The sequence below is a fragment of the Alternaria ethzedia genome (genome assembly GCF_023757985.1).
Source record: "Alternaria ethzedia strain BMP 0044 chromosome Unknown scaffold_1, whole genome shotgun sequence".
Taxonomy (NCBI): Eukaryota; Fungi; Ascomycota; class Dothideomycetes; order Pleosporales; family Pleosporaceae; genus Alternaria; species Alternaria ethzedia.
The window spans coordinates 1,956,202-1,977,419 of NW_026056194.1; the positions used below are offsets into that span (position 1 = coordinate 1,956,202).

Here is a 21,218-nt window from a genome sequence, read left to right on the forward strand (position 1 = left end):
CAGTCGCGTGGTCTGTGCGCAGGTGAATGCAAACAGACGCGACAGCCAATGGAACGACAGGAGAAGGCCAAGCCCGGAGGCGGCAGCCTTGCGCGCCGTAGCTCCTCTGTCTATAAGAGTCTGCCCACCGTCTTCCAACTGCTCTCCTCACCACCCTCCACCTCACACCGTCTTCGGCTGTGGACTGGGAGAAGTCGAGAAGAGCTCAACCCGAGCTCAACGATATCGGAGAGTCCGACAAGGTAACGTCATCTTCACGAGAGCCCCTCGTTCACATTATCTGGAGCCGCAGGCCGGCTCCAGCCGTCCTCGCTAACAAGTCTTCTTCCACTCTTTTCACACAGCTTGTCCAATACTTCCTGATACCTCGGCTCACAAGCGTTAAGGACTGGGGTGGAGACGTTGACGGACGCTTACGACCCTGGTCTCACGAGGTGTCGTTGCGCTGACGAGCATTATGTGTCGGCACCTCAACGCTCAAATTCGATCTGTGGTTTTTGCAGTGCTACCTACGATCGACGGAACGGCGACATTCATGCACCTTCTCCACACTCCGCCAAAGGGAAGCGCGACTTCGCGTCTACCCTTTGCCCGTTTGTGGTCTCGCCGGGAGGTGGTGAGCAACGATATCCTTCGGGATTGCTCATCTCACACGGCAGGAAGCAGGCGGAGCTCGTCTCCAGCAATGGACTCCGGTCCAGCTTCTGAGTGACAGGTACTTACGGGAAACCGGCTCTTAGAGTGGATGTCGAAGATGCGGGAACGTGAGCCCGGTTACCACAACGAAGGTCTCGAGACCTAAGGTAGAGGCTTATTGGGGCCTTTACTGACGATCGAACGGCGGAACCAACACCCACCTTTTTTCGTTGACATCGCTGCTTCATGCAGTCTGTTGAAGAAGATACAATGAGGTGTTATAAAATGACAAAACAGAACTGAGGAACGCGCTTTCACTACGAATGCATGCTGTCGTAGCATATCATCGGAGTGTGAGAGTTGAGATGATGTCGGCAGCTCTTTCTCCAGCTGGGCCGCTACGTCACCTACTAACTTTATCGGGTATAGTTCGCGCGTCTCCCCAGCTCTGCACTGGAGGATACCGTGAGCATCAAGCACCTGATACGCGTACTCTACTCTCGGGCATCTCATCACTTATAGGCAGACAATGTCCGGGATTCAATTTGGCGATCAACACGTACGAAACCGAAAACCACGTACCCAGGACGAAGGCCCGCCCGTGCCACCAAAGACTCTCAGCACATCCATCAAACGCGTCGCGGCACCTAGTCCCTTAAACCTACATACGCACACGAAACCACTCCCATCAGTGCCTTCCTTGCCATTAGTCGCTTCAGTTACGCAAGAGCAGCAATCAAAACCGCTGCCAGCACCGCCAAAGGAGTCCACATTGCGATTGACCTTGCTTTGGGTCGCAGCCTTCTGTGTGTGGTTTCTCCTCATCGTGGTTTTACTACCCGTAATCACAGAGAAAGACGCAATGCCCGGTTTCAACAAATGGCTTCGTACGTTACTATGACTGAAGCTGCCTCGAAGTCCCCCTCAAGAGGGTCTACAACTTCGACTCCGCCTTCGTAGCATCCACCAAACTCTTCCTCCCCCCAAACCCAAACAAATACGCAGCAACCTTCCGCATCTGAATCTCCTCACTCCCCTCGGTAATCCTGTACCGGCGATGGTGTCTCCAGATATGCTCAAACGGATAATGTCTCGAATACCCATTCCCGCCATGGACCTGGATCGCGCGGTCCGCCGCCTGCGTACACAGTCTATTCGCGTAGTAATTACACATGGACACCTTATCGCCAATCTTCTTCTCAATCTCGCTGTGCGGCATAGAGTCCATCTCCAGCGCCGTCTTCCGGATCAGCTGTCGCAGCATCTCGCATTGCGTGGCGAGTTCGACGAGCGGGAACTGGATGCCTTGGTTGTGCGAGAGGGGGGTTCCGAAGGGCGCGCGCTCGTTGGCGTATTCGACGGATTGCTGGACGCAGTATACGGCGGCGCCGAGCGAGGATGCGGCTTGGCGGATGCGGTTCTCGTGGACGAAGGCTTGGGCGACGCCGAGGCCGTTGTGGATGGAGCCTAGTAAGGCGGTCTCGGGGACCCAGACGTCTTTGATGGAGACGGTGGCGTGGTCGGTGGGCATGTTCAGTGTCCTGGGCGTTGTTAACAGACAGTATGGAGCGCTATGCGGCCAACGACGTACCACTCATACGACTCTGCCTTGAGGCCTGGTGTCTCTACCGGTACGACGAAGCACGAGATGCCCTTGATCTCCCCGTCCTTTCCAGACGTCCTCGCAAAGACCGAGCAGTGTGTAGCGTGATGCATGCCAGTCTGCCACCGCTTGTATCCATTCAACACCCATCCCTTCACACCATCTCTCGTCTCCGGCCGCCCCTTTGTCGCCATGTGTGTCGCATCCGAGCCATGACCGGGCTCCGTCAAGCCGAACGTCATCCTGAACTTGCCCTGCAGCCGCAGCGGTATGAACTCCTTCTTCTGCTGATCATTGCCAAAGTTCATGAGCATGATGACGTCGGGGAAGTTGCCGACCATCGAATGCTCTGTCTGTAGGTCGTTGAACAGGCCCAGTCCCTTTGCGGCGAGATGCTCTCGGATGACGGCCATCCAGAGATTGCTCCCTCGCCCATCGGCACTGTTTTGTCCACCGTATTGCGTTGGCAGCGACAGTCTATAGAAGCCGGCTTCATCGGCCAGCCTCCTTGATTCCGCCAACAATTCCTCCCATTCCTTGCGCGGCAGGCCGCCGTTGTCCCAGTCCGTTCGAGCGTGCTCGCGGCGGTGGTCGAAGAAGCGGTTGTTGTCGTCTTTGTGTTGGAGCGGGGTGATCTTCTCGTCGATGAACTTGTCTAGATCGGCGAGGTATTGCTTCAGATCTTCGGGAATCGAGAAGTTCATCGTGTGCGACAGCGACATCGTGGGAGTCTCGTGTGGTGCGTAGAAGACAATAGGGCTGGTGTCAGCGATCTGGGTATTTCACAAGTACAAAGGTCAAGCTATAAGCTTGCGGTATAAGGGCAAGCTTCGGGACGCGCATCTTGATGACTCGCTTGCTCTCAGTCGTGGAGTTGCTGTGCCTGAGAGCTGCTTTGCGGGGAAAGGAGCACAGGCCAAGCGGAGTTGACCTCGGCCTTCGCGGGCGCGCCTCAACCCATCACCCAGAACGCGAGTAACGCACGCGCGACATCCCCAATCATGAACACGATGTCTAGTTGCCAGGGTCGCGTCCGAGAGCAGACTTTTATCCCGCCCCTACGGGCTGTCGATAGACCATCTCCCAATCCGCAGAGATGACCTTGCAAGCCATGAGGGCCCCGAGACGAGAAGGGCGCGGACATCGCAAACTTCACAATACGCCACAGTCCTTGTGCGATGTACACCACTGTTAGCAAACCGAGAACCGGAAATTTGAGAAGGGTCGTCGACATCTCGCATGGTCTGACAGCCATAGCTAAGTCGCTGCGGCGAATAAATCGGTTCATCTTGGACGGCATCCAGTAGTCATTCTACGCCCACCCGCATATAATTTCATTCGTACTGTATGTATCACAAACAAAAACGCATCAGATATCTTCGTGGTACATAGTATTGCTACCTTTTCAACCACGGTTCAGCACGGATTTCTTCCACTCATCCTGCTTTCGCTACCAACGTATGGGCTTCGGCAATAACCCGTACGCATATAAATCGGCTCGTACTAGATTTACTTCTTCTTTTATCAACTGCACTGAGATCTAGCCTACCATGAATTCTCGCCTTCCCGCTATGTCCGAACCACTGGATCCAGTTGTGACCCCCCAGTCACCAGTCGAGTCATCTACTGGAAATGCCGGCCTGGAACATGACGCCAAAGACACTGACACTGCGCAAAAATCTACCTCTCTTCGAGACCATCAAGGCACTATCGAGCTCAGGGCAAGCAGCATTGTGCGAGAGTGCGAGCTCTATATGAACGGCTTCCCGGGTAGAGACAGTATATCTGGCAATCACACATTTCATCCGGCTATCAGGGGATTTATCAGTGGAACGGTTGAGCCAACAGAAGAGAACCTTGACGCCATTCACGATATGATCAGCTATCGCAACAACTTAGCAAGGCTAGCAATGCACCTACTGGACGCCACCAACATTCCTCAGCCCAAAGGCTTGGACATATTCGACTTCGATAAAGACAACTTCGAGAAGCGCATGTCAGCGACGGCTCAGGTTAGGTGCATCGCTGCTTGGCAGGCTCTCCATACTGGATTGCTACCCCGCCCTGTTGAAGATGAGCAGCAACCACAAGGCCTCCCGTGGCACAAGCCAAACTGGTATATTGCTGCGGCCATTACGCTTGATAAGTCTATCAAGACTAACGCTGATATTGAAGATGCTGTGGAACGTATGAGGGTTTGTAAGTACCTATCGTTATGCTCCTCTAAGGGTTTCACTAACTTCGATACGCAGACTACAAAGACCACTGTCAGGAATTCAAGACACTGCTCCACTACGACGGTGAGCTGACGTGCAAGGAAGAGCCTCAAAACTGAGTTCTCTGCATAGTAACAGCATCATGTCATCCAATGCTAGCGCAAAGGATTGGGGTGGCGGAATAGCAGCGGCGGATACCCAAGAGTGGATAAATGACACTGACTGGAGATAACCGGCAAATGCAGTCTATCTACACCTCGGCGACAGAAAGCCTGCTCTGGATGTACTGACTGGATATCACACCAGTAAGATAACAAGACACAAAATAATGTATGGCTCCAGGTTCATATTTGAACTCAAATAACGCCAACTTCACTCATGTCGTATACCGCCACTACCCCGCGCGTCAACACTCAAACCTTCCGAAAGCCCTTATACCACCGCCTCTTCACGCCATTCTGCTCCGACGCCAGCTCGTCCTCCGCCCGAATCTGTTCGTAATCGTCCGAAGAAACCGTCGCAAAAGACTCCGCCGATGAGTTCTCCTGCGACGTTCCCACGCCCGCGCTACCTCCACCAGTACCTTCATCCGTCGCGTTGAGTACCGCTAAAAGTTCCGCTTCTGCCTCAACCTGCGTCCTTCCACCTAATTCCTCCGGCGTTGTATTAGATCCAGCTCCATCCTTGATTCCCCCTTTGCCCTTCCCAATCTTCCCCACATCCAACCCTACCGGCACAGCGCTCATCCGCTCGAACGCTTTCGTCTTCGCCGATAGATGAGGCGGCAAATCTTGGAATGGTCTCAACCCCGCTATCGCTTTCGTAAGCTTCTCAATCTCATCTTCCTGAGCATTATTCTCACTGCTATACACACTTTTCCCCGCACCACCATCCTCCACCTCCTCCTTCTTCATCTGCACAGCCGGATCGTCCATCCCACAACCCCCCTCCCGCTCCTCCAGTCCCGGCACCTCCATACCCGGAACAAACTCAGACGCATGCCTCTTCTCTTCCCGCGACGTGACTCTAGGAATACACTGACTTTTCTCGTCGCTTATCCTCTTGACCAACTCGCGCGGGATATGTTGCTCGCCGTCATCGACAGCCTGCTCTTCTAGCACATCGCCTTCGAGTTTCGCGAGCGTTTTCGCTTGTTCTTCTGCGCGTAGGGCGAGGACGCGGTCGAGCGTGGGTGTGCGATCGACACTTTTTCGCTTGCTTGATGCGTTGAGCGGGGATGGCGCTTCGTTGATCGCGGAAAGAGGGGTGGTGTATTGGGTTGGGGTTTCTGCACTCTTCCTAAACGAAGCAGTCCTAGACTTCGCCAGCTTCGGCGATATTGCCGGGTTCTCGAAAGCGAATCTAGGCAGAATAGGGGGAAGAGGCGCGCTCTTCCTCTTTACTATTGTTGTCTTTGGCTCACGTTCTGGTAGCGAAGGTAATGCCTGGTCTGCCTTGCTCTTTCCACGCTTCTCAGTTGCTAGTTTGATCGCATCGGTTGTGTCCTGGCGCATCTTCTGGTTTACGTCTTTTGTGCCGAGGAAATTGTATTTATCTGGGCTTTTCAGATCGGTGTGGTTCCGTGGGTCTGCGGCGTCGAAGTAGGGTGTGAAATCCCGTCTATTGGCTTTGTTGTCTTTGGTGGTAGCGGTGGTCCTAGATGTGTTCTTCGGCGGCGGAGATGTTGGATGGGTTGCTTGATTTTGTGCATACGGTCCACCGCCCACAATCTCAGCATACGGATTATGCCATTGGTGTTGACCATAAGTTTGGAGACCCGCAACTTGATCCTGCTGTTGCTGTTGCTGGCCCTGCGTAGCTCCAGTCTCAACATCAAAGCCCTTCGCGTATGTTGCATCTAGATTCCGCGGTGTTGCATTGGAGATATCGTGGATTGCGCCGCTTGCATCGTCCCAGTATGGCATTGTCTGCGTATCATATTGGAAAGGATCGCTATTCCGCTGCTGCGGATTCCGAGTCGACCCAGTATGCTGACTTTGAGGTTGCAAGATCTGCGGGGCGGGGTTTGGATCACTTGATGCTTGGACGTGGCCGCGTCGGTGTGGGTAGCGGTTTCTGGGTCCGCGAGGCGGGTTCCAGTTTGGGTCTGGCTGTGTCATTTTTGGAGGTTGAAAGGATATCTAGGGTGTGTGGGTTGAGGGGAGCCAAGTGCAGTAGTTTCACAATGTAAGGGTTAATTGGTCTTTTGACTTGCTTGCAGGAGGTGGTGAGTAGAGCGTGGAGTACGAAAGAGGAACGAGGTTCCCCGGCGGCGAGGTAGATGGATGTGCACGCCGTATGTGAGTATTGTGTGAGTGAATGAATGGGGTTGTTGTGCGCTGTGTTGGCCGCCTGTTGCTCTGGTGATTTGGTCACTGATGAAAGATAGTGTTCGGGAATGTGCGCAGGTCTTGAAGCTAAAGGATGTCACGTCATAAGATTGGAAGTCAGCGCTGCAGAAGGCCATGAGTAGTAGCACCTAGCTATTCTTCGAGTGATCACTTCAGCAATCATCCTGTCATACCGGTCAATCGCATCTACAACAAGATCTTTCCATCAACCCCCAATTAGTCAGAACAGCTTCTCTTCATGTTGCTAGTGTCAACGTGGCACCTTGCCATTGAAGTCCGTCGGGATGTCTCGGTCGACCTCTTCAAAGTCTTCAGTCAATTCGTCCTCATACTGTACCATCTCAAAGCTCTCACCTAAACCTTGTTCTTCATCATGCCATGTCCTCGGCTTTGTGGGTGACGCGTCCGGCAATTTCGACTCGTCCGTGGTCCCGTTTTGCGTCTCGTTGGCGTTCATAGCTTGATCATCACATTGTGAGTAAGTAAATACCTGGCCAAATTTATCGATACCTTGAAGGAGCTTCTGTGGCCTACGAACCTGGCCAACGCCGTTGCTCCTTGACGTCAACGCAGTATTGAGGCCGGAAGTGATGTCTTCCATGTCCCAGATCTTAGATTGGCGTCTTCCTGATGCATCACGTATGGGTGTGTCGTGTGTACCAAACCGAACTCCAGATTTCCGTGATCGGCGTGCTATGTCTTCAGCAGTGGGCTGAGGATTTACTGGCACATTTGGCCGCAACTCTTGAGTGCCGTAGTATCTCCTCGAGCGCAGGCTATGCCGATCTATTGGTGCTTGCGCTACATCGGGCGCTACAGCGCTTGGGTGAGGTACGGAAGTGTCTAATTCGGAAAAGCTTGGGAACATGGAGAGGCGAATGCGCTGCCTGTGGCGGGCGCGAGCCGTAGCAGAAAGCGAATCGTGCCGACCGGGAGGTGATTGATCTTGTGACATGTTGAGAAGTGAGTAAAGCTACCGTATTGCTGAGCAAGATGGAATGCGCGAAATCTTTGGCTGAAGATGTAAGCTCTCAAATAGATGAGGCGCGGTGTTGCTGGCAGTTCTGCTCCAGCGATGTTTTGGCAAGGCTACGACACAGCCAACTCAGACAACGCGCTTGCGTAGCCATTCCATCGACATCGTCGTGCGTGACAATCGCTATCGATAGCGTGGCCCTTGCAGTGAATCTGTATCGATGCAAGTCCCGCCGTCGTTGAATCTTTGCCATGATATAGCCATGCGCTGCTGTGATGTCGCGGTTTGTGAATGTTTCCTCCAACGTAGCGCGTCTGAGGGACAATTGTGTGTCACTCAGCGCAATGCCGACGAAAACATGCAGCATACCTCGGTGATTCTCAAGCAAAGGTAAGGGGCGAATATGATTACTATACAGGAAGAGAGCTCATCCTTCAGTCACCTCAAATGCGTGGAGGTGTGGAGACGTGTAAATTGCAGGAGGGGATGTTGTGGCGCGCGCCACACCCAGGCAAACTGAGCGGGTCAACTTCGTCCACGCCGTCGTAGTACTTGTTTGCTACATTGCGCGACCCTCGGTGAGCCAATCTGAAGATAATCGCAAAGCTTGCCTTACACATCATACTCATGCGTGTTTACCGGTTGCGTGGTAATGAACAGCCCTGGAGCTGGCCCGCAGAAGTCACGTGGTGCGCTAGCTACCCGAGACCGCCTGGCCCTATCTGATGTTTCATCCTTCCCACATCTCCGCTGTTTCCACCAACGACTCATCGTTCGCGACCCAACGCATCCTTGCGCCATACCACAACGTCCTGCGAACGCTTGATCTGGCACTGAGAAGCGCGCGGGATGGAAACAATGTCCGGCTTGGCGCGCACGCGTGGCAGGACGATTGAAACAAAGCCGCTGCCAGACGGGCACTAGCATCGTGACGCCCTTGACATTGATTCATGCCATTACGCATTTGGCAACATGGCCGTTACGGGAAGGATCGCAACCAATATGGATACGAAGCAGGTGTATGCGGTTACAGAGCGGTAGGTATATTAGGATTTGAGCTGCTGCATAATGTGAACTGTTGTCATCCGCTACACTCATTCTCTCGATTACCTTTCGGATATCCTCTCATTTTCTCTCGTTGAATATCTTGAGCGGAATCTTCGGCTGGTCTGAGTGACGTTCTTTACCTTCTCGCCCATACTACATTTGCCTCTTTCAAACCCCCTTAACAAGACTACAACATGCGTTTCGAGATTATCGCACTTCTGGCAGCAGCTGCCACCTCGTCCGCTCAATCGGTCGTCGGTACAGCTTATGGCTACGGTGCTGGCGCGACCGGTGGAGGAAAGGCTACTGCTGTCACCCCAACGTCAAACGAGGAGCTGGAGAAGTACCTGTCCGACGACACCGAGCGCGTCATTCTTCTCACTCAGCAGTTTGACTTCACTGGCAAGACCACTTCTGGTCCTGGTTGCGACAAGACCACTTGCTCAGCTAAGAGCGGCGGCGGACAGTACTACTTGGGCGACCTCTCCTGCGGTGGCTCGGATATGACGCCCGTCAGCTCCATCACCTACGACGCAGGCGCCGAAACAGCCTTGAAGGTCGGATCGAACAAGTCCATTCTTGGAGTTGGCGGAAAGGGTGTGATCAAGGGCAGAGGTCTCTCCATCGCCAAAGATGCCAGCAATGTCATCATCCAAGGAGTCGAATTCACCACCATCAACCCCGGCGTCGTATGGGGTGGCGATGCTCTCGACATGCAGGGAGGAAACACCAAGATCTGGGTAGACCACTGCAAGTTCTCCCTCGTCGGCCGCATGTTCGTCGTCAGCCACTACGACGGCTCTGAGGCTACCCTTTCCAACAACGAATTCGATGGTGTCACTACCACTTCTGCTACCTGCAACGACAACCACTACTGGACGATGATGATGATTGGAAAGACTGAGAAGTTTACACTTGATAAGAACTACTTCCACGACGTTTCCGGTCGCGCTCCCAAGCTTGGTCAGGACGGTGTCAACAGCTACTTCCACGCCGTCAACAACTACTTCGAGAACATGAAGGGCCATGCATTCGATGCTTATGACGGCGTCAGTGCGCTTGTTGAGGGTAACGCTTTTGTTGCTGTTGACCAGCCCAACACCGAGCACGCCGCCGGTGTCACCACCTTCGTTAGCAAGGGTGGCGATGCCTGCTCATCCGTCTTCGGCCGCGCGTGTCTCGAGAACAGCGTCGACTCTTCCAGCGGCGAGCTCTCCCCAGGCTCATCCTCTAGCTTCATTGCAAAGCTCGGAAAGATCGACGTGCCCGAGCCGATGGAAGCCAGCAAGGTCGCCGCTTACGTCAAAGCTAATGCTGGTCCCGCAAATCTCGGTGCTTCGTCTTCATCTGCCCCCGCCGCGGAAAAGGTCGTGGATGCTGATGCCCCAGCCAAGGTCGCCGAGCCTACCGTTCCCACTAGCAGCGTTACCAAGCCCAAGCCGGCGGCTACCACTACCGCTGCTGCTGCGCCAGCACCTGCTGCTCCCACTGGATCTGGATCCTCTGCTGGCGCTGCCAAGCTCTACGCTCAGTGCGGTGGTCAGGGTTTCACTGGCCCTACTGAGTGCGAGGCTCCTGCTACATGTGTGAAGAGCAATGACTGGTACTCCCAGTGCATCAACAGCTCTTCCAAGTTCCGTCGCGCACTTGGACGCTACTTTTAAGCATTGAGTGTGTGGAAGATGCGGAGGACAATTAACCAATAATACTGCGGATGAGAGACGATGTCAGGGTCTGATAGAGACGATTCTTGTGTAAATACTTCTATTTAAATTCATTTGGCGTACACGCCGTTTATATTCCAGTTCGATACAGTGCCATAAATGTAGTATATCCTCATCGCTGTGCCCAAGCGTTGCGCAGTTCGTCGGCGATAGTCATCAAATGCGACACACCATAAGTCATCTCCGGCTTTCAAACTCCACGCTATGCAAGGTGTACAAAGGAAAATCGACCCCCGAGCAGACCAATACGCCTCCAATCATGCTCCAATACTCAATACGCGAGCTAATAACCCCTTCACTCTTGGCTTCGGCATCGTAGGGGCTCAGCGGCTCTTTAAGACCGCATTGTCCTGCATGTGACTGCTATCGTCCTGCGACAGCCCTTGTGTCTGCCGTTAGGGCTTCTTCACATTTTCATCCGGCTCGGCGCTGCTTTGCGCGTCGCTGCTCGATGCTTTCGTATCTTCCGCCACGATTCGCAACACCGCGAACTTGCGTACCATGCTTTCTGGACTAGCCGGTAGCTTTGGCCCCACAGCCGGTTCTGCTATTGGCTGGCGTTCCTGTAAGCGCTTTGCAGCTGGCTTAAAGGACTTCTTCTTTGACTGCTTTCCACATCCCTCCCGGCTATGGTCGTTCTTATCGCCGATCCGTTTCATCCAGTTGGTGTTAAAGACTGGGCGGTGTTCTTCATTCACCTCTGGATCGCGCACGCGTGCTTCAAGATTCGGATACTCCTTCAGCATAGCCATCATATCTTCATCGATTCCTGGTACCTCTAGACCGTCGCTGTCGGCCTCAAACTCGCGGAGCCGTTGGCCAACAGCCTTGATCGCTGCGTATGTGTACCGACTGTTCTTGCCGAGGCAGTTCCAGAGCGTCTCCAACTCTACAGCAAAGATTGGTCGAGCGAGATGGCACTCGGCGATGTAATGATCTACCCTTAATGCATCTTTGTGTAGATCAAAGAGCTCCATCGTGCGAGCCAACGAGCATGCGACAAACGTGTTCTTTGGGACGCGGATCTGCTTCATCGAGCTCATCGTCTGGTAGTTGCAAGCTCGCAGCATCCAAGCTATGAGGGCTTTCATAGCAGCCTTGCTTGCTACTCCCCGAGGTAAATCCATCTCTTGACATACGGGTGCGCCCTTCCAATTCACGTCGTCCTCGCGGTGTGTTGTGCGGATGAACTTGTTGACCACCTTACGACCCAGGAACAGCACAAGCATCTTCTTTGGCACCTGATAAGCGAGCGTGACTCCTGTGTCCTGTTCTACGATGTCCAATACTGGTCCGTTGAGCGCGTTCATCTTCCGCTCAGGCTGGAGATAAGGCAGCAGACTTTGCAGGGTGTGTAGGTGGCGTATGTCCTCGGGATTCGGATACGGGCGCTCCATACCTGAATACGCCGCCCAACCTACCCACCCAAGTGTACTGAACGCCTCGACTGGAGAGGTATTGTACCCTGACAGTTCATCTCCATCGCCGGGCTGGTAGCTTTGGTTGGCCATTTGCCCATCTATACTGCCGTTGAAAGGTTTTACTAGCGGGCAAAGAGTAGGACTGTAACTCTGCTGTGCTTCTGAGGTGCCATGTGCGGGGTAGCCTTTGTCACGACGTGCAAGATAGGCTCCAACGACGTCTCCATTCCGCTCATACGCTTCCGCATCTGGGTGACCAGGCGTAAAGATCGCAGCCTTGGGATGCAGCTTCGATGCAGTGACGGTACCATCAGAGTCATAATGATAGTACGTTGTCATTTTGAGTGATGCTGCTCCCTTCAGGTTTCGCGATGTGGGTGATGGCTGACTGTCGAAACAGAGGGTAGAGGTGACGGAGTCGAAAGAACTTCTGCGGCTGGAAGCAAATTCAAATATTGAGTTTGCCACCGAACCAGTCGAACTGTCTTGATTGTGAGTGTGCTGGATGCGAGAGGCGGGTTGTGCGCCCGCTATGTAGTCTATAGCGAGAGAACACATAGCAGCGTGAAGCGACAGGGCTACTGTGAATTATTAAAGATTATTGACAATGCGACGGCGGTGTTGCGAAACAGTGTTGTTGATGGATGAAGGTGGTGTGAAAGGGTGAAGGATAGTTGATGCTGCAGGTTGCTTGCGCCAAGCCCGCGCTTATACCTGATTCGGCTACACTTACCGGAACTTAGGTGAAACACCGCGCCAAGACACTATCACGTGTATTGTCCAGAGCTGCGGACGACGAATTGAGACAAGTTCATCAACTGCACGCATGCTATGAGACATCCATGGGTCATACGGCGCAAAGGAAATGTCGTCAAAGCGAGAGAAACTTCCCCCATCGATCTGATCAAATAATTGATATGCATGGACACTTCCAGCATGGAGGAATGACCGGTGTGGATGCAAATATTCACTACATAGCAGAACCGCATGTATAAGTTTCGCAATGATCATCGCGACAGATCTATATACGAAAAACATGATGTAATTGGCGCCAGACTGTACAATCATGAGAAGCACGACACACGCCTCCATACGTCACGTTTCCGATTTCCTTTCTCCGGCGATATATCATCCCTGATGGATGTCACATACTTGCCGGACAAGTAACCTTCGTCACAATCCCCAAGCGCATATTGCTGGCCTGTCGATGAAAACAACCCGCTCTTCTGCCAGTCCGCCCGTCCGCGACGCCGCGCAGCGAGCAACGATCGGCGCGCTGGTCCTCCGAGCCACTGACCAGATGACTCACGCGAGAAGGCCTCACCAGACCCCCTGTTACCTCCAGCTAGAGCCGAGAGTGCGGCGGATTGATGTTCCTCGGGATTCGGTGTTAATGAATCATGCTCGTACAAGCGCAGCGCTGGTGGGGTGTTCGGAAGTGACTTCGCTCGTGGCCTAGGCGTGATCGGTGTAGAACGGACGCGGGTAGCTTCTGGGCTACACATATTTCCTTGCAGAATGCATTCTTCCGGGCTAGTTTCGCGACCTAATCCTCCTTTTGTCCCTTCGGAATTAGACGATGCTAATGATGTCTTCGATATGGGCATGATGCGCATATGTTGCGGTGGGACGTCGTCCGCACTAACCATGCGGAGGTGTCGACGAGAAGGCATCGCATGTCGAGCGGTAGGTTCATCATCATCATCGTCTTCCAACCGACATCCACCGATGTGATCTTTTGCAGTAGCAGCATCATGTTCGGCAAGAACCTGCTGCATATATGTCCTAGGCTCGTTCAGGGTGGTGTCACGCCAGTTGGACTGCTCCGGCCTTGCCTGAGCTGCGATTCGGCGACGGCACTCTTCAGCTTCTTTCGATGTCTCAAAGCGGTACGCAGCGGTATGACTGCTTGATTCATCTCGGCTAGAGCTCGGTTCGCTGCCTGAGGGCAGAGTGGTGACGTGTCTTGGAAGTGACACAGTTGATGATTCTTCGCAGGTTTTCGCACTTTCCCGGCGAGTACACTGAGTGTTGGTTTTCGAATCCGATTCGTTGAGTGTCCGCACGTCCACCGGATTAGAGTCCGACTTGTGCTCATCGTTGCTATACACGGACGATGAATCTGAACCGACGGAAAAGACCGCGCTCTGCCTAGATGAATTCATCGCTGTCGATGCGAGAGATCGCGATTTCGAACAACACGCCAGTTGCAGATGACGCCTCGCAGCTGCGGCCGATCAGACGACGTCAAGTGGCCGATGGCGTAGAATTGCTTCCGTTTGCTTTGAGGTTAATCGGAAACGTGGCAGCAAACGGCGTTGATTGTCGCACCGTTGTTTGTCGAGTGCCGGGAAAGGATAATGATACGTTCAAGCGTGGCGAATATGTATCGCGAGGTCTGAGAGTATTACCCAGGCTACCTCCGTGCGCTGATCTTTGTCAATGAAACAAGAGTACTTCTACTCCGACTCACGCGGCATCGCAGTGAATATTTCTCAAATCTTTGTCCAGCCCACGGTATACCCAAGCAAGTGCAGGCTATCTATACAAACCTTCACCTCGTCGCACATGACCAAAGCAACCGACAAGTCTGCATGATACATCTCAGTGACTTGGTCTGCTGGTCTTCACATCCGGGATACACGATTTGAATCGCTACCATTTCGAATCACTCCGGCAGCCGGAAAGAATGTCATCGAAGCACCCGAATACCATGTCAGCCACTTCATTAACAGCCCTGGAAGGCCAGAAGGCCAATGATTCCAGCGTCGGGGATCTGAGCGAGCGACTCACAGACGTCAAGATCGGCGTCAGCGAGAACACTGCCATGGAGAACCTGACAAAGGATCTGGCTTCCAAATGGGAGCCGTACGGTGCTCATTCTTCTCAACCAAAAGGTGATGGTCGGGCACAAGGCACCTCGTGACCACCAGATGCGGCAGCGAAGTCCAACCTTCTAGCAAAGACGACCAAAGCAGCTGGCGCGTTTTGATGGAGTGTTATGTCGATTTTAGCTGAATACGGTCTTTCATGCTTGTATGGATGACGCAACCCACGACCTGGTACAAGTGGTCGAACGCGCATGGCAGCGAGCTTTAGGGCGTGGAGAGGATGCCGTCGCGGAAGCTAGGGTGATTCAAAAGGTTCGACGAAAACATATGCAGTAGAACCAACGACGCAATGATCAACAATACGACACCTGTTCTGATGCTGGCAGCGAAGTCGTACTATGGTGGGTGGTCATGACCTCGGGATGCAGCTGGCAGAGAAGGGGAGCGACGCTAGCAACACGCTAAATTACTTGATTACGTCACGCGTGCCGCAGCTCGCCGTCTCGAGCTACGCGACTCCAGAGCCCTTCACTCCACCTCCACAACTAAGATCCGCTATTCTCATGCCATGCATCACGTTCAGACCCACGAAAGACTCACCCACACGCCATGACGGCATGCTCGGCACACAATGCAAGCCTTTCGAGAACGCGTCAGACGCGCCTGCCACTGCCAGTGTCTAGCACAACGCATCTTGCGGTTCTAGTCGCGTTATGCTGATGGACATGCAACTGCGAAAAGAAGCGATCTTATGCAGGAGTCTGGCACGCTTTATCATGAGGCAATGGCGTGCTCAGAAGTACATTGCCCAGCTCTACTAACGTGTGCGCAACAAAGCCCACATTGGCATACGAGGGACGATGAATTTTGACGACATTCCTGCTGAACAGTTCGTTACACGAGAGTCCGCATACGATCTCCTCAAAACCTCTCTCCGTCAAGGCCCCGGCTATGCTACATGGATACAATTCATTCCACCCCACTTCGGGGCAAGGCGCGCATCATCCCCGGGAGATCACTTGCCAAACCAACCCTGCAATAATCCCTTCGATTCACTGACGTCGCCTCCGACCTTTTCCTTCTCTTCTGGCTCCGGTGTCGAATGGCGAGATACACGTTCCCAGTCATTTTCGTCGTCAGGATGCCGTGGGAAGTGGACGAAGCCGGTAGAACTCACCTCAACGGGTGCCATCCCATCGATACTGTGATAAAATCCTTCACTCTTCTCGCTCGGCACCAACTTTACGGATGATGAAGCCTTCCGATGAGACCTCGGCGTTTTCGGCTTGTGGTTGTGGGGAGACTTGTTCGAAGCTCTAGTGGGCCGCCGGGCCTGCTCATCAAGCATATCCCGTTGCAGCTTGATTTCGAAGTCGTGCACGCGTTTATCGATACGTTCACGCGCGATCTCCTTGGCTAGCTCGGAGTCTGGGGGCAGGAAAGCTTCCTTGGCAAGCTAGAATGCGTTAGCGACGAAGCTTCCTCACCTTTAATATGAAGCCTACAATGTCTTGCCGAAAAGCCGCCACTCTGGATTTGAACTCTGCAGATTTACAAACGTCGCTTAACGCTTTCTTCTCCTTTGCAAGAGCTTTGGTGGCATGTCTGGACATGGCTGCGTCAACCATCTGGACGGCGTCTGCAACCATACGCTCGGCTTGTCCGACGTCTTCCTTTGTTATTGATGGCCGAGACGGATCCCTGGGCTGACGGCTCGTATGTCTACGTTCTTCGTTCATCTTGGATTTCGACGGAATCGCTATACTGGAAGCGGTGGGCGAGTTGAAGTAAAAGCAAGTTTCCTGGTTGATGTATACAATCACGGTCTTGCTGGTGTGCTGGTATGGACTTTTATATTCAATACCCCACATGGAAGCTCACAGTGAAGAAGCGACTAGGCCATTCGCGACTCGAAAGCAGACACATAATTATTGAGTTCACGAAGTCTGCATCACCATCTGGGTCGGCCACGCAAGCATTCGCATTCACTCTATTACCCGCAACACGGTTCACTCCCTCCAAGAAGGAACAACAGGGGACTAGATCACGAGGGAAGCGGACTGTACTGGTTCTACTCTGCTGCACACGATAAGGTTCTACTATCTCTCCTCGGCCTACTTGCGACCGAATGCATGTCGGAACCAATGGCGAACTCTGCCCCACCTCTTAGTCTTTCTATCATCTTTGCTCACTTCTCGAGCCCAAATCGGCTTCACGTTGGTGTTGACAATATTCTCTTCTCTCTGACTTAGCATAGGCTCCGCTCGAGGTATCGTGCGCTGGGTCTTCATGTGCCGCGATGGTGTTGATAGATGAAGTCGAGCAGTTTGGGAGGCCGTGTTACTCACTTGCAATGGCGATGGGCTGTATAGCATCAGAGGTTGGGGAGACGGCGGTCGTGAAGCCGCTGCTTTGGAGACAAGTTGAAGGTTGGTGGCCTCTTTGACGTCGCGATTTACTGTCATCGAGACAGACTGCGGTACGACTTGTGTATCCTCTGCGTCAGCAGGTTCGATGTTTCCCCATATCGGTACAGACTCCAGGTTGTCGCTGAACCTCCACCACTCATTTTTACGGCGCGGTATTGTCGAATCGCCACTGAAACGCCAGCCAAGAGCTTGCGGAACGCCGCTGCTTCGGTGCCGCAGCATTCGAGGCCGGCCAGCCCTATCGCGTGACTGTTCGCCGTCTATAACGACGATTCTATCTTTATTTCGTTTCGCATCGTCGCCAGATTCCGAATCTTCATCACCAGACGAATCCCCAAGAAGGGTGTACAATTGTCTGTCATCAAGTGCTGGGAGGCTCGATCGCATCATCGTCAACCATTCAATCCGCAGTTCGTCATATGCACAGCACAGTCTTCGAAGCTTCGTGCTAGAGTTACCAAACGAGTAGCGCTGATGCTCGCGGCCAAACACGATGCCTTCATTCCGGAGACATCTCTTCAGAGTACGTAGTTCAGACTGTAGTTGTCTGTCTGCACCTCCGTGGTCGGGAGGCTCATAGTTATCGACGAAGAAACTGTTCCATTGCTCTTCGTACATGGGACCGAGACGTAGCATGGTCTGGAGCTCCGTGGACGCGTATGGGTTACCGTAAGTAAGAAGCTCTCCATTGTCGGAGAAAGTAGCACCCATCTGTTGTAACCGACCACGCAGATGTAGAATCTCAGCGAGTTCGTCCAGTATCGTTTTTCGTTGGGTTGTGTGGCACGCCTCGTTTGTTGGCTCGCAGATCTCTTGGGTGCCGTATACACTCAAAAGATGGTCCATCCCCGTCTCGGTGGTCTTTACCGGACTACCCGTGAGTAGAGCCAAGGCATCTTCGTGTGCTTGCATTTTGGGTTGTAAGGTCGCAGATTGTGGTCGTTGGCTCCTGAAAGGTTGCATTGGAAAGATTAGTACAGTTGCGGTGCGAGGGGGTTTGGTGTGCAGGAATCGTTTGCAACAAAGGAGATTTGATTGGGGCCAAATGAGAGCTCAATCGCGCAACGCTTCAGCATGAGGTTGATTCACCAGACGACACCGCCGCGGAATGACCGCCGAGATAGTGTGCTTGCAGAACGATTTCACTCCCCACTTGCATATACACCCGCGCAAGGCGCACAGACACTTGAGCACGTGTGACTCCCACGCTTATACAATATAACAACAGCTACTCGTCCTTTTGGCGAGGCTCACCCTTTCGCTGGAGGCGCCTATCTACCAGGACTACAGCGACCTTACGCATCTTAAGAGATCTATTCCACCGCCTTCGACTTCGCATATCGTGGGCCGGGTCTTGCTATTTAACATTATCGCGATTTAGGAATCTTTTGTCCATCTGACGACCCCGAGCCACCGCCGAGAATGAACGTTGAGCCGTCTACCAGCTCACCTTTAAGCACTCCCATCAACACTAAGCTTATGACTATGTCTCAGCCCGACACACCGTTTGCCAGCACCAAGGACCAACTGCGTGGGAAAGCTGGCCCCATATCACACTCACCAATCCTGCGACATCGTGCCCGATCACTATCAAGCGGCCTTCCCCCACGTGGTCTCGTCGCATCGCGGGTCAATACCATCAACATGGTTAGCCCACTGACTGATGTAGACGTCTCCGCTCACAGTGACCGCGACACATTCCCATCTCAGGCAAAACCCTCTCCACCGACGTCAACGCCTCACTATCGCCCCGGTGCACGCTCGGCTCATAGTTCCCCGCTGAAGCGCAAATGCAAGATCGACGACTTCGCACTTCCGCCGCTCCCGCCGACCGTGTCCGCAAACGAAGTTGCTCAGGACGACATTCTAGCTGCATGGGACCTCGTCACATCTAGTAACAAAGGCATTGTCCAGAGCGAGGCCTCGAACAACGAGCCCTTCAAATCCTTAGACGACTCAACAGCGGGTAGTACACCATTTCACCGTGACCATCGACGAAACAAAACAAGCTTATCACAGGTGGTCCCGCGCAGTGACCCACTAAAGGGAACTGCATACGGCACGGCATCGTTTCGTGCAACAGCAGGACAGTATAGCCATTGGCCGACAGACTCACACCATACTTCCTCTCCAGACGACTACTCAGGTGTGGATGTGTTCAGCTGCGACACGTTTCCTGAGGTGCGTGCTACGAAACGAAAGTCGCTGCCAGGCTACAGCAGTACAACCTCCACCATGGAGTCAGGCAGGTCGGAAGAATTCCACGATTACACCCTATCACCAAGGATGACAGCGGACGAATCTTCTCCGGGAGCTGGAGCAAGATCCTCAGCGGCTGAGCCATATTTGACGCTTCGTAGGGTCGAGAAGTTCAACGACACCGAGAGCTTCAACACCCACACAAGCCCCTTCTCACAATATGAATATGCGCTCTCGCTCTCAGACATGGATACCGACGATGTTCGCGAAATCTACCCATTGGAAGCCTTTACCCAAGCAAGCGCTCAAGATGGCTGCGCTATCCAAGACTGGGCATCCCAATGGCCATCGGAGCAGCCTGTGAAGAAACTCCTCCGCTTTGCTTCCCGACCAGACTTTGCACCCTCCATGCACTATGAGTCAGAGTCGGATGACTATCCTTCTCTGCAGAACCTCCTCGATTTGGACGAGCATGGTCCTGAGCCACGAAAGAGTCCGCTCAGTGCTGTGAATGTCCCCGGTCAGGCACAGGATGATGGGCTTACGACCCTCGCACCAGTTTCCTATTACCCGGGTGTTGGATCAGAGATGACTATCCTTCTCCCGCGAACGTACAATGCGACTTCCGACGACGATGAAATGACTCTTCCTTCACGCACATACAATGCGACTAGTAGCGATGAAATTATGTGTCTCCTCCCGCTGACGTACGATGCGAATTCTGTGAGCGCACTGGAGAACGCGTCGACAATCAAGCGGAAGCCGATACTGCGAAAGGCCAAAGACGGGTCGCTTCGATCTTCTGCACCGTCCCCCAGCTCTTCAAACTGGGTGGTGCATGACGGATACGATAGCGAGGAGGATCTCTGGACGAAACCCTGCAGCGGCGTTCCGATGAATACGGAAGCCTCGGACCTTCACCGCAGTAATAGCTTCGATGACCGCGACCCCGACGTGGAGTCAATTCATATTGAGAAGAGACACAAACGCAATGGCTTGAAGACCACACATGAGCAAACCGCGAACTCTGCCGGCAACTTCATTGGGCCGTGCTCAACTGCAGATGTTATCAAAGAACCCGCACCTTTTGGCTCGATCACCCGTCGTCCACTCCCGACCATCAGTCATGTTCTCAATCCTCCACTCCCAACTAACACCGGTGTTTTGAACCTCGACTTCCAGTTCCTGACTCGAATTCCGTGGCAGCAGCAGCAGCGCGGTGTCAGCATGCCCGTATTTCCTGCACCTTCTGCTGCGCGTGCTCAGGGAACGAAACATACGCGACGTAAATCCTTTGGGAAGTTGCTTGGTGCTTTCGGCAAGAAGGGCCCGGAGCCTGCAGCGGTAGAGGCGAAAGAGAAGCCAAAGAAGTCGCTCAGTCGGCGCATTAGTAGGAGATTCTCGTCGATGTGGGCGAAGTAAACCTCAGAGGCTTGAATGCGCATGGTGGGAGGATCGACTTAGGAGCATGGAGGTGCGACTCTCCTGGCACATTGGAGACCACTTCTGTCACGGTTACTTGGTGACACATAGTTGGTGAGATCACTAAGCTATGCCAAGACGGCGGTCATGTGTGCACGTGGTAGATGCAGTACGTATGGTACACTATTAGAAGGAATACGTTTGTATACGTGCAAGGATTCATCATAACAAAATGTCTAATACAAGATGAACGAAAGACTACGAAGAAAACATCAATACCATAGCCATTACAAGCTCGTTGACAGGAGCTCGTAACTCAGCCCCATCGCTGTCCAGCACGTCTCGCCCCGAATAAATCCACCA

At 53.3% G+C, this 21,218-nt stretch overlaps 9 protein-coding genes across 9 annotated transcripts; 3 read left to right on the forward strand and 6 right to left on the reverse strand.

Annotated features, from left to right (window-relative positions):
* Positions 1 to 1,570: 1,570 nt before the first annotated feature.
* J4E87_000624 (uncharacterized protein) lies at positions 1,571 to 2,961 on the reverse strand (the record flags this gene model as incomplete). The annotated part of the gene is made up of 2 exons (XM_049372278.1): positions 1,571 to 2,177; positions 2,228 to 2,961. The coding sequence occupies 2 exons, from the start codon at positions 2,959 to 2,961 to the stop codon at positions 1,571 to 1,573; spliced, it is 1,341 nt and encodes a 446-aa protein (XP_049238412.1).
* Positions 2,962 to 4,113: 1,152 nt separating this feature from the next.
* On the forward strand, positions 4,114 to 4,574 carry J4E87_000625 (uncharacterized protein; the record flags this gene model as incomplete). Its single annotated transcript, XM_049372279.1, has 2 exons — positions 4,114 to 4,438; positions 4,492 to 4,574. 2 exons carry the CDS (start codon positions 4,114 to 4,116, stop codon positions 4,572 to 4,574), a joined length of 408 nt encoding a protein of 135 aa, XP_049238413.1.
* A 294-nt stretch (positions 4,575 to 4,868) lies between these two features.
* Positions 4,869 to 6,575, reverse strand: J4E87_000626 (uncharacterized protein; the record flags this gene model as incomplete). The annotated part of the gene is made up of 1 exon (XM_049372280.1): positions 4,869 to 6,575. The coding sequence occupies one exon, from the start codon at positions 6,573 to 6,575 to the stop codon at positions 4,869 to 4,871; it is 1,707 nt and encodes a 568-aa protein (XP_049238414.1).
* Positions 6,576 to 7,056: 481 nt separating this feature from the next.
* Positions 7,057 to 7,761, reverse strand: J4E87_000627 (uncharacterized protein; the record flags this gene model as incomplete). The annotated part of the gene is made up of 1 exon (XM_049372281.1): positions 7,057 to 7,761. One exon carries the CDS (start codon positions 7,759 to 7,761, stop codon positions 7,057 to 7,059), a length of 705 nt encoding a protein of 234 aa, XP_049238415.1.
* A 1,262-nt stretch (positions 7,762 to 9,023) lies between these two features.
* On the forward strand, positions 9,024 to 10,493 carry J4E87_000628 (uncharacterized protein; the record flags this gene model as incomplete). The annotated part of the gene is made up of 1 exon (XM_049372282.1): positions 9,024 to 10,493. The coding sequence occupies one exon, from the start codon at positions 9,024 to 9,026 to the stop codon at positions 10,491 to 10,493; it is 1,470 nt and encodes a 489-aa protein (XP_049238416.1).
* Positions 10,494 to 10,948: 455 nt separating this feature from the next.
* Positions 10,949 to 12,313, reverse strand: J4E87_000629 (uncharacterized protein; the record flags this gene model as incomplete). The annotated part of the gene is made up of 1 exon (XM_049372283.1): positions 10,949 to 12,313. The coding sequence occupies one exon, from the start codon at positions 12,311 to 12,313 to the stop codon at positions 10,949 to 10,951; it is 1,365 nt and encodes a 454-aa protein (XP_049238417.1).
* A 3,507-nt stretch (positions 12,314 to 15,820) lies between these two features.
* On the reverse strand, positions 15,821 to 16,544 carry J4E87_000630 (uncharacterized protein; the record flags this gene model as incomplete). Its single annotated transcript, XM_049372284.1, has 2 exons — positions 15,821 to 16,261; positions 16,365 to 16,544. The coding sequence occupies 2 exons, from the start codon at positions 16,542 to 16,544 to the stop codon at positions 15,821 to 15,823; spliced, it is 621 nt and encodes a 206-aa protein (XP_049238418.1).
* Positions 16,545 to 16,919: 375 nt separating this feature from the next.
* J4E87_000631 (uncharacterized protein) lies at positions 16,920 to 18,146 on the reverse strand (the record flags this gene model as incomplete). Its single annotated transcript, XM_049372285.1, has 1 exon — positions 16,920 to 18,146. The coding sequence occupies one exon, from the start codon at positions 18,144 to 18,146 to the stop codon at positions 16,920 to 16,922; it is 1,227 nt and encodes a 408-aa protein (XP_049238419.1).
* A 510-nt stretch (positions 18,147 to 18,656) lies between these two features.
* J4E87_000632 (uncharacterized protein) lies at positions 18,657 to 20,855 on the forward strand (the record flags this gene model as incomplete). The annotated part of the gene is made up of 1 exon (XM_049372286.1): positions 18,657 to 20,855. The coding sequence occupies one exon, from the start codon at positions 18,657 to 18,659 to the stop codon at positions 20,853 to 20,855; it is 2,199 nt and encodes a 732-aa protein (XP_049238420.1).
* Between the last annotated feature and the right edge of the window lie 363 nt (positions 20,856 to 21,218).